Raw genomic sequence first — 12146 nt, 5'->3', positions numbered from 1 at the left:
CTCTTTCTGTCTCTGTCACAAAACAAAAACAAATACTAATTCATCAAAATGAATAAAATTGAAGTTTCCCATGCTTTCACACAGCCAAGATCAGAAGCTGAGTTGGGATCTAAATATAAAACTTTCTCATCTTTTTTAAACAGTGAAGGAGCAACAGTGTGCATTCCTGCACAGCACTGTGCAGATACAGTGTTCATGCACATATACAGTTCTATATGGTAACTATGTATATAGCATATATTATTACTTTTTTGCTAACTATGGATTTTCCAAGGTAATGACCTCTGAAATGGTCTGGTTCCAACCCTGAGTATCTATCTATGCATTACAAGTGCTTAATTTAATTAATCTAAAGCCAGATTGTCTAGGATCTAATCCTGGCTCTGCCTTTTACTCACTGTGTAACCTATGACAAGTTATTCGGCCTCTGTGTGCCTTATTTTCCTGAACTGCAAATGAGAATGGAAACAGTACTTTCTATAAAGTTGATGTGAGGCCTGAGTCAATGTGTATAAAGCACTTAGAATAGTGCCTGGAATATATTGAATATTCAAGAAATGTTCAATTTTGTTATTTTTATTATTAATTTTATTTAAGTTAATCTTATAGTAATTTTTAATTATGTTAAAATATTAATTTCTTTAAATCTGCCAAAATAGAGGCTCACTGCTGCAGAGAATACACCTATTTAAAGGCAAATGTTTTCCTGAACTATTTCTGCCTGCACTGTCTTCATCTACTATTGTCTCTTAATACATCCAATACCATAACCAAGCTTTTCTCCCACAAGACGTTTTGCGAAACAACTAGAGTTTCATCTCTGATAGGACTCAGGAAACTCAGATTTCTGAAAAGCACTAAGATGTCATCACAATGAATTAATGACATGAAAATTTCCCAAAGTCTATGTTTTCCAAATGTAAATTCCCTTAATGCTACAGGTTTTATAAAGGTTTCAGTAACAAAAAATAAGGCAAAGTAAATAATCTCTGAATATTATTCAAAGAAAAACAAAATTTTGTCTCTTTTTAATATTCCAATGGTCTGTCTACTCTTTTGTTGCTGTTCTATTTTTACTATAGTAAAAAAATACGTAACAGAAAATTTACCACTTGACCAGGCAATCAATGCTCAGTGGATAGAGCATTGGCATTGGCCGGGGACACTGAGGACCCAGGTTCAAAATCCCAAGGTTGCTGGCTTGAGCATGGGCTCATTGGGCTTGAACACGGGCTCACCAGGTTGAGTGTGAGATCACAGATATGACCTTACAGTCACTTGTTTAAAGCCCAAGGTCGCTGGCTTGGCTGGAGTGCCCCCTCCCACCCCGTCAAGGCACATATGAGAAAGCAATCAACCAATCAATGAACAATTACGATGCCACACTATGAGCTGATGCTTTTTCATCTCCTTCCTTTCCTGTCTGTCCCTATCTGTCCCTCTCTTTGACTCTGTCAAAAAAAAAAAAAAAAAAAAAATTCCAAAGACAAGCAACATTGACTATAGATTTCAGACAAAGAAAAAAGGGGGTGGGGGACAAACAGGGTCTAAGTTTCAGAAGTAAGAGTGGGCTATTTACAGGCAGTTGAGAGAGGAACACATGTGGCTAGAAAACCTTCCTAGGTGACCCATGATCACTATAGTGACTTTCATTTACTTTGAATACAAATAGGAGGGAAAGGCTTTACTTATCACTGTGAATTTGTAAAACAGAAAAACGGAAAACTCCAGATTCCCTCGGTACACAATTGGCTCTGCAGTCAGTCAGCAGCGCAGAGGCCCAATGGTCAAGAGCAAGCCCTAGTTTTCAGATCTTTGTAAATGGGATGATTTGCAGAGTACACTTGGCTAGAAGATACTTTGGGAAGGCCAAGGTCCTCAAAAATCACTATTAAATGACCAGATGCTTGGTCACACCTTTTGTTCCTCCACTTTTTAATGATAATTTAAGCATGTAAAAAGAAAAGTGTTATAAACTCCTCTTTACACAAAACTGAATTACATCTAAAATATCTGGGAATTTGCAGTCCTATAATTTGAAGAACATGAAGTAAGTGGCAAGTAAATACAACAGCATTAGGAATTACTCAGAAAGGTCAGCCACTTTAGCATGCATTATAGGATTAATAAAGACTTCTGTTTGATTTCTTAATCCTTCTATTACATAATATTGTATAATAATAATAATAGTAATAATAATAAACCTGACCAGGCAGTGGCGCAGTGGAAAGAGCATGGGACAGGGAGGCGGAGGACTCAGGTTTGAAACGCCGAGGTTGCAGGCTCGAGTGTGGGCGGGTTCATCCAGCTTGAGCGTAGAATCATAGATATGACCCCATGGTTACTGGTTTGAGCCCAAAGGTCGCTGGCTTGAAGCCCAAGGTGGTTGGCTTGAGCAAGGGGTCACTAGCTCTGCTGTAGCCCCCCTTCCCCCGTCAAGGCACATATGAGAAAGCAATCAATAAACAACTAAGTTATTGCAACAAATAATTAATGCTTCTCACCTCTCTCCCTTCCTGTCTGTCTGTCCCTATCTGTCCCTCTCTCTGTCACATACACACAAATAACAATAGTAATAAAAAAGGAACAGCTTCAGGCATCACAAAAGTCTAAATTCATAATTATGTTTAAAAAATCCAATGCTCGAGCCGATGACCTCAGGGTTTCAAACTTGGGTCCTAGGGGTCCCAGTCCAACTATCTTTCTACTGCACCACTGCCAGGCATGTTTTAAAAATTTTGCTGAGAATTGTGTCCTAAGTCTTCGAAAAATCATGACCTATGCATGGCATAGGGGTAGCTTATTTAACCAAAATTAACCAATGACTCCACATACAAATTACTTCTTAATCTCTTAACATTCCTAGTATGTGAAGGATAAAAAGTATATATATATATTTTTTTGTATTTTTGCAAAGTGAGAAGTTGGGGGAGGCAGATAGACCCCACATGCGCCTGACCAGGATCCACCCGGCATGCCCACCAGGGGGCAATGCTTAGCCCCTCTGGGGCGTTGCTCCACTGCAATCGGAGCCATTCCAGCACCTGAGGCAGAGGCCATGAAGCCATCCTCAGCATCCGGCCAACTTTGCTCCAATGGAGCCTTGGTTGTGGGAGGAGAAGAGAGAGATAGAGAAAAAAAAGAGGGGGAAGGGTGGAGAAGCAGATGGGCACTTCTCCTGTGTGCCCTGACCAGGAATCGAACCCAGGACTTCCACACGCTGGGCCGATGCTCTACCACTGAGCAAACTGGCCAGGGCCCATAATTTTTTTATTAAATATTTAAAATATATAAAAATAGAATAATATAGTGAGACCCAAAACTTGCTATCAGGTGTTAATAAATATCAACATTTGCTAGCTTTGATATTTTGGAGGTTGAAGATTATAAATGTATACACGGACTTTTTCTAGCTCTGTGATGCAGCCTTCTCCCCAGTCTCTACCTCCCTCTCTATTTTACTCAAAACACTCCTAACTTTCTTACACCTCAGTTCTCACAGACCTATCTTTCTCTATTATGTCACAGAAAAGTTTCTTGAAGAATCTATACTTCCAATTTTCACTTCCTCTCTTTTATTTATTCTCTAACCCACTAACACTTAGTTTCTGTTCACTAGACTCTTTAATTCCAAAACCTCATAAATCCAATGTCATTTTGCAGGCTTCATATTACTTAACCTCTTTAGCAACTTCTGAGGCTCACCCAGGCTGAAGGTCCTCAGAATTGCAAATGATCATCTTTAGGCAATGGAGATCAATGATTTTGACTGCACAGGTCCAGAATGCCCAGAAAAACACATTGTGTAGAGTTCTTAAAGGGAAGTAGAGGCAGAAGGAAGATTTGCTTTAGACTACCATTTCAGTAAAGAAAAGCAGAATGGTCCTGGACAGTTGGCTCAATAGAACATTACTCTGGCATACGAATGTCCCAGGTCTGATTCCCAGTCAGGGCACACAGGAGAAGCGACCATCACTTCTCTCTCCCTCTCGCAGCCAGTGGCTGATTGCTGGAGGCTAAAAATAGCTCAATTGATTGGAACATGGCTCCAGAGACCTCCAGACAGGGGTTGCCAGGTGGATACTGGTAGGTCAGGGCACATGTGGAAGTCTATCTCACTTCTTTTCCTTTTTTTTTTTTTTCCTAAGTCAGAGGAGGGGAGATAGAGAGAATCCTGCATGCGTCCTGACTGAGATCCACTCGGCAACTCCCATCTGGGGCTGATACTTGAGAATCAACCAAGCTATCCTCAGTGCCCAGAGCTAACACTGGAAACAACAGAGCCACTGGAAGAGAGAAAGAAGGCGGAGAGGAGAAGAGAAGCAAATGGTTGCTTCTCATGTGTATCCTAACCGAGATCGACCTTGGGACGTCTGTACACCGGGCTGATGCTCTATCCATGGAGCCAACCAGCCAGGGCCGCTTTTTTAAAAATTTTTTATTTATTCATTTTTAAAGAGGAGAGAGAGACAGAGAGGGAGAGAGAGGAGAGAGAGACGGGGGGAGGAGCTGGAAGCATCAACTCCCATATGTGCCTTGACCAGGCAAGCCCAGGGCTTCGAACCAGCGACCTCAGCATTTCCAGGTTGACACCTTATCCCCTACGCCACCACAGGTCAGGCCAGGCTTTTTTTAAACAGCAAAGGTCTGCATGCCTGTCTTTCAAAGTAACAAAGGTGTTGCCAGGCAGATGCAGCTCCACAGAATAGTTGGGAGGAGACACCCTCAGGGAGCAAGTGGTATCAGGAGCTTGAAAGAGGAAAGAGAAGCAGGCTAGGTGCATGGGGTCCCCTGAGTTTTCAGAAAGAAGAGAACTCAGGGCAACCAAGTCTGGCCTAGGACAACCCAGGAAGTCCCTGGCATGCTAAGCCTACTAGTCAGTCAAGAGGCCCCCTTTCTCTTCCCTGTAAGACACTGTCTAAATCTCATTGTTGCTCTGACCCTACGTGTCTATGACCCCACCCAAATGGTGCCCCCACTACTAGCTTGCTGACTTTAACCCAACCTTACACAGCTGCTACGTGTTCTACACAATGAAACACTAGGGAATATTTCAAGAATATTTAGAATACAAGATAATACTCGAGCAAGGGGTTACTCGGTCTGCTGAAGGCCCACGGTCAAGGCACATATGAGAAAGCAATCAATGAACAACTAAGGTGTCGCAATGCGCAACGAAAAACTAATGATTAATGCTTCTCATCTCTCCGTTCCTGTTTGTCTGCCCGTCTATCCCTCTCTCTGACTCTCTGTCTCTGTAAAAAAACAAACAAAAAATATAAGATAATATACAGTCTCAAACATAGACAACCTTCCTCTAACCTTGCCCAGCTCCACTTCCCAGTCCAGACACTAGCCTCAGCACCTATAGTTCTCTGACTGCAGTCTTCCCTGAATTAGAATTTTCTTCCCTATCCATAGCCACCTGACAAACTCTTACACACCCTTTACATCAAGCTTCAAAGTAAAGTCCCCTGCAAAGCACTCCTAGTCAACTGGTGGCTCCCTCCTCTGTATATGTTAGTGGTTTGGTATATTTTCCTACCTTCATTCAAATACCAGTTTATCCCACTAATCCACGGGATAGTTCAGGCCAGGAACCACATGTCCCCATTCATCTAGGATAGTGCCTAGATACTGGGGTTACTCAATAAATGTTTGTTGAGCTAAAGACATGAGTTTGATTTTGCTATTTATTTTTATAGATCTCAGAAAGAAATTTTAGGAGCCAAAAAACAAAAGTTTAACACATAACTAAAAAGATTTATTTATTCATTTTAGAGAGGAGGGAGGGAGAAAGAGAGAGAGAGAAAGGGGGGAGGAACAGGAAGCATCAACTCCCATATATGCCTTGACCAGACATGTGCAGGGTTTTGAACCAGCAACCTCAGGGTTCCCAGGTCGACGCTTTATCCACTGCGCCACCAGAGTTCAGGCTACATAACTAAAAAGAAGGTAAAAATGAAACCAAATATATGCTGAGCAAATGGCAAGATTTCTGCCATATTTACAGCTAAGAGTATAAAACCACAGCAATTTAGAATTACCAAACTTCTCAAACAATAACTCGAGGATTACTTGTTGTGCAGGGTTTTTTTTCCTGCATAGTGGTGGAGGGAGCACTGCAAAGTGTCTGTTACAGTGCTAAGTAATTCTCTTATGTACATTCTCTTCTAAATCAAGTCAGTAAGAACAGCTTACAGCCAGGGAACAAGAGAAACATAACATCATTGCACATCAAGAAAAAGAATCCACACATAATTCTCATTTGCATATAGTTTAACTTTCATCAGTGCCTGCCTATTGCCTACAACAAGTTTACCTGAGCTAAAGTAGGGACTGAATTTTGACCAGTCTGGCCCTCCATACGTGCAGACTCTCTCTCTGCCACAGAATCTGTTACACCTCCATCCTGCTGAGATTTGACCATTTCCATGGTCATTTGTCTGAAAAGACAATAAAAAGAAAGAAATATTAAGGTCCTATCTGAAACATTTCTGTTTTTACCTTTCTGTCATCCAAATGTACTAGTTTATTTTTTCAAGAAATAAGTTTAGCCTGGGCTGGGTTGCTCAGTGGATAGAGCATTGTCCTGGCACACCAAGGTCGTGGGTTCAATCCTCAGTCAGGGCATATATGGGAAGCAACTAATGAGTATACAACTAAGGGGCACACCAAGTTGATACTTCTCTCTCTCTCTCTTCTTTCCCCCTCTTCCTTCCTCTTTTTCTCTCAAATCAATGGAATTTTTTTTTTTTTTTTTTTTTTGTATCTTTCTGAAGCTGGAAACAGGGAGAGACAGTCAGACAGACTCCTGCATGCGCCCAACCAGGATCCACCCGGCACGCCCATCAGGGGCGATGCTCTGTCCCTCCGGGGCGTCGCTCTGCCGCGACCAGAGCCACTCTAGCGCCTGGGGCAGAGGCCAAGGAGCCATCCCCAGCGCCCGGGCCATCTTTGCTCCAATGGAGCCTTGGCTGCGGGAGGGGAAGAGAGAGACAGAGAGGAAGGAGGGGGGGGGGGGTGGAGAAGCAAATGGGCGCTTCTCCTATGTGCCCTGGCCGGGAATCGAACCCGGGTCCCCCGCACGCCAGGCCGACGCTCTACCACTGAGCCAACCGGCCAGGGCCGGAAAATTTTTAAAAAAGAAAAAAAGTTTATTGGCAGAGCCCTAACTCTCCAAATTTAAGGTATTTCCTATGCTTACTAGATATGAACATTAGCAAGGGGAGAGCTGTAAAATGTTTTCTGGAAATTAGTTTATTAAAAAAATTAGTTTTGAATCTTATAATGGTTTCCTTGATAATTATTTTAAGCCCTGTAGTATAAATGAGTGTTAAAATTAGAGTTTTTTATTTTACTTGGAGTCTGTGATTCTCAAGGCTGAATACATCTGCTTTATGATGTAACATGAATGAATTTTGCCACTGTATTAGTAAATGCATTATAATATAAAGGTGTGTCTATCTCTGTCAGCACTAAGTAGGTTCTGACAAACAAGCCTCTCAAATTGAATCACTCAGATTTGATCACTTGTCCTACAGCTCCCCAGTTACTTAAGTAGGAGAATCTAATTTTTTCCATGAAAATACCTTTTTTTAATGTTTATTTTATTGATTTTGGAGAGAGAAAGGGAGAGAGCAAGAGAGAGATGGGAACATTAATCTGTTCCTGTATGTGCCCTGACCCAAGATTGAACCAGAAACTTCCGTGCTTCGGAATGATGCTCCTGTAATCAAGTGCCAAGGAACTGTAAAACTTAGTATTAGCAATGCCATTTTAAAGAGGAAAAGGCAGGCTTTTTACCCCCTTCTTTCTGTAGAGAATAGAAACAGAAGAATGCAGGAGCTTCCTGGTTTATAAGGACAACTTGTAAGACATCTTGTCATAGTTTAGCTAATTCCTAGAATTCTCTGAAAGGGTGCCTGGGGCCGATTGCCACACAGAGCAAAGAAGATAGAATTTATCTAAAAACCTTAGAAAACAATGTCTATGTACCTTAATCCAGAATGCCTATACTTGGACTCACCCTAAAGTCATGAGAGTAACATATACCTCTAGACCAGTGGTTTTCAAAGTGTGCGCCCTAAAGATTTCCAGGTGCGCCCTATAGTATTCCAGAGAAATATATGCCTGTTGGGGACCAAAAACCCAATAGGGTTTTGGAGTTTAGATTTTTGAGGGACAGAGGTGTGGGGAATTGGCTGTAAGCTGACAGTCTGCCCAACCCCCCACCTCACTTGCTTGATTAGGTTGAAAAAGGCTGTTAACCTGTGGTGCTGGATTGTTTACACTACCCCCCATGTTCCCCGGAAAGACTGGAGGCAAATTTCTTCTATTCTTTGTTTGGTGTAAAGTTAAGATAATATGTATGGTGGGGTTTTTCTGCATTCAACACAATTAAAAGTAAAAAGAGAGGAATACTTCAATGTATTGAGGAGGAAATGAGAGTTTGCTTTTCAAATATATGCCCAAACATTGAAGAAATCACTAGGACACATCAGGCTCATGTTTCTCATAAACACAAGAATGAAAAAACTTAACACATTTGTGCTGGGACCTGCTGAATTTACTAAATCTTACTAAGAATGTATCTATATATATATAAAAAGATAATTTTTTTATTTTTTAGCCCCTCTTTTTTACAAATTCTAAAAAGTATAACTCAAAAAATGTTTTTTAATGTCAGAATAAATTTAATTTTGTCATATTTATTTCATTTAATTACCATAAAAGCATGCTTGGACTTTATATATTTTTTCTTTAATATTTGACTTAATTATTATAACATATTTCTCAGAAATCTGTATATAGTGCACCTACAATTATTTGTAGAATTTTAAATGCGCCCCAACTTCAAAAAGTTTGAGAACCACTGCTCTAGACAAAGGGATCACAATCCCCTCCTTACTCACCCCAGCCGGTATGTGACTTAGTCTATAACCCTGGTTGGCAAACTGTGGCTTGCAAGCCACATGTGGCTCTTTGGCCCTTTGAATGTGGCTCTTCCACAAAATACCATGTGCAGGCGCTTCCTCGATAAGGAATGTACCTACCTATATAGTTTAAGTTTAAAAAATTTGGCTCTCAAAAGAAATTTCAATTGTCATACTGTTGATATTTGGCTCTGTTGACCAATGAGTTTGCCGACGACTGGTCTATAAAATCAGCCACAGAATTGTATGGACTTTCTACACAATTTGGGATTGTGCCTTGTGTAGCTAGCCAGCTAATTAATAAACTTCTCAAAATTTCTTCTGTATCCTGCCTTAGTGTCTCTATGTAACCCACAGATCAAAGTACAGTACTTTATAACACTCTAATGAACCGAGCTATCTGGCTAGGACCAGGAAAAACTTTTGAGGTAATGATTTTGCCTAGGGTTTCACTTTAAGTTAATGATTTCTATATGGAATCATTTCTTTAAGTTAATGATTTCCATATCTAAATAAATTTTACCCTACTAGAAAGTTAAAATGCAACAGTAATAATAATAATAATAATAATAAAGTTATAGAAACTATTCCCTGCTAGTGTACATTTTTTGAACTGTCAATAATATACTATGGTTTTTTTTCCATCTTAGAACTCTAAATACATATCCAAAAAGTATGCAGGACACTTAGAACTTTAAATTAAAATGGAAAAGGGTTAGGCATGTCCTAGTCGTGTTGTGGAATCAACTTGAGAAATACTGTCTTACGCTATTTCTTACACCTTTATTAAAAGTTCTATAAAGGCTCTGCTAAGATTTTGAGTCTCAACTAAAACATTATATACTCAAAGGCCTTCCCCAGTAAACTATTCATTTTAGAGATATTCATTTAGCACCATTTACATGACAGACAGCCCCTGGAAATACAAAAGTGGGTTAGTTGTAACCTTTGCCCTGAAGGAATTCATTCACTAGTTGCTCCTTGGTTTCTCAAAGTATGGTCCATAGACAACTTAGATTAGAATTAACCACTGTTGGCCTGACCTGTGGTGGCGCAGTGGATAAAGCGTCAACCTGGAAATGCTGAGGTTGCCGGTTCGAAACCCTGGGCTTGCCTGGTCAAGGCACATATGGGAGTTGATGCTTCCAGTTCCTCCCCCTTTCTCTATCTCTGTCTCTCCTCTCTCTCTCTCTCTCTCTCTCTCTCTCTCTCCCTCTCCTCTCTAAAATGAATAAATAAAAATTAAAAAAAAAAGAAAAAAGAATTAACCACTGTTATTGTAATATGTTATAGTAATTAAATATATAGAAATATAAAAAATATGTAAGATATATAAAAGTAATTAAGATATAATATTAAAATTAATTAAGGAAATTAAATAGTTATGCTGTCTGGCTAGGAATTAATATAGTGTGTGCAGATGTGATTAAACTCTGAATTTAAGCAGAGCCCAGTTAGTGTGTGTGTGAAGTTATACATAGATAAGAAGTGGCTTGATGTCATAACTCTGTAATGTGATAAACAGACTCTGACTTTCAAGCAGGGCCCAGTTAGTGTGTGTGTGAAGTTATACATAGATAAGAAGTGGCTTGATGTCATAACTCTGTAAATGAACATAAATAAGGAGCTTCCTTAGGAACATCTTAAAAAGTGGTTTGATGTAACATTTTAGTAGATTAACATAAAAAGGGTTCCTTGCTAGGAACTCCCAAAAAGGTGGTTTGAGGTGATAATCCTGTAGATTGACACCTGTTAAAAGGCCTTGGCCAGAAAAGGTACTAAACCTGAGGGGCCCCTGCTGAGGTAGTCACCTAGACTACAACGTGAACATGGACTCCACTCTGAGCTCTGACCAAAGACAGCTGAGAGGAGCACGCCAGCCAGGCCCCCTTAAGCTGTACCCAGGCATGCCAAAAGGATTTGTGAGTAATAAATTGCCTGTGTGATTCTTGCAACTAACTTTGTGTGTCAGTCTCGTGTTTTTCCTCCGGTGGCAGTTAGTGTCGGCACTTATCAGTAGAATCCTCATGGCTACCTCAAGAGTAGTCTCAAAGAGGCTGCCAGCCCTGCTGATAAGCTAGAGTGTCCCACTGTGCAGGGAAGTGAATCAGGGACACCTGATCAGCATAGAGCTTGGGCTCTACTGGGAGAATCACTGTACTTGTAAACAACAATAATAATGATGATGATGATGATGATGCAGATCCCCAGGCACAACCCCAAATCTACTAAAACAAACTTTCTGGGGATCTAATTTTTTATATCAAAGGGATTCCAATATACTTTAAAATCTGAGAAAAATTTAGCTTACTGGTAAATTCTATCAGACAGATCAGTAATTAATACAAGTAAAGTAACTCCTTAAATGGCGTGAAGGATATATGAAATGACTCAGGAAATTTAGGAAAGGAATGATTTAGAGTGCCTGAGGGTGGGGCCGTGATGTATAGTGAAGGATGAGAAGGAAAGGAGGACTGTGAGGAAGAAAACCTGGTTGTAGTAGGGAATCTGGGTGACATGGGAGCCTATTTGGATTGAGTGGGGACACAAAGAAGAAGATAAAAACGGGCAGAAGAAGGACTGGTATGGCTGAATGTAATAAGATGAAGAATAGCTTTTAATACAACGGAGAAAAAACATCCACCTCACCCAGAAGTCTCCTCTGCTGTAGGCCCTTCAGTATCTATGGAACCAATCTATATTGTATAAAGTTTCAACTATTTGATATCTACACAGAATTCAATCAAGAACGAGACAATAAGCAAAGGTTTACCATTCATGGGCAAAACAAATGGCCCAAAGTCCATACACTAAAACTTCTAAATGAAGAGAACCTCTCCTGGTCCACACTTTAAATCCATTCATTTTTACATCAAATACATCCTTATTTACCTGGTTTCTAAATGTACTAAGTATAAGACAATGGGGGTGGGTAGGAAATAACTACAGAATATAATAAACATTACAAGAATTTCAAGTGTGACAATTTGGGTCCACACAGGGTAAAATTGCCTAGTTTTTTAAATACAATAAACTGAAAGGCTTATTAATTAGAAATCAGTAAGTGATATTTACAATAACTATTTTGAATCATCAAAAAAGCTTAACTAGCCTGAACAGGTGGTGGCACAATGGATAGAGTGTCTCCTGCGACACTGAGGACCCAGGTTCGAAACCTTGAGGTTCCTGGCTTGAGCACAAGCTCTTCCA

At 40.2% G+C, this 12146-nt stretch overlaps 1 protein-coding gene across 17 annotated transcripts in view; it reads right to left on the bottom strand.

The window, feature by feature from the left end:
• CREM (cAMP responsive element modulator) overlaps nucleotides 1-12146 on the bottom strand; it is a 514873-nt gene that overhangs the window by 54519 nt on the left and 448208 nt on the right. For 14 of the 17 annotated variants that reach the window (XM_066386683.1, XM_066386684.1, XM_066386692.1 and 11 more), the window contains exon 3: nucleotides 6323-6446. The exons of the other annotated variants lie outside the window; for them this stretch is intronic. In XM_066386683.1, coding sequence (XP_066242780.1) covers nucleotides 6323-6446 — 124 coding nt within the window. The remainder of the gene's footprint in view (nucleotides 1-6322; nucleotides 6447-12146) is intronic. 17 annotated transcript variants of the gene reach the window in all.

The sequence above is a fragment of the Saccopteryx leptura genome, chromosome 5 (genome assembly GCF_036850995.1).
Source record: "Saccopteryx leptura isolate mSacLep1 chromosome 5, mSacLep1_pri_phased_curated, whole genome shotgun sequence".
Classification (NCBI taxonomy): Eukaryota; Metazoa; Chordata; class Mammalia; order Chiroptera; family Emballonuridae; genus Saccopteryx; species Saccopteryx leptura.
The sequence above is the reverse complement of the archived record's forward strand: the minus strand, read 5'-3'. Positions and strand labels throughout refer to the sequence as shown.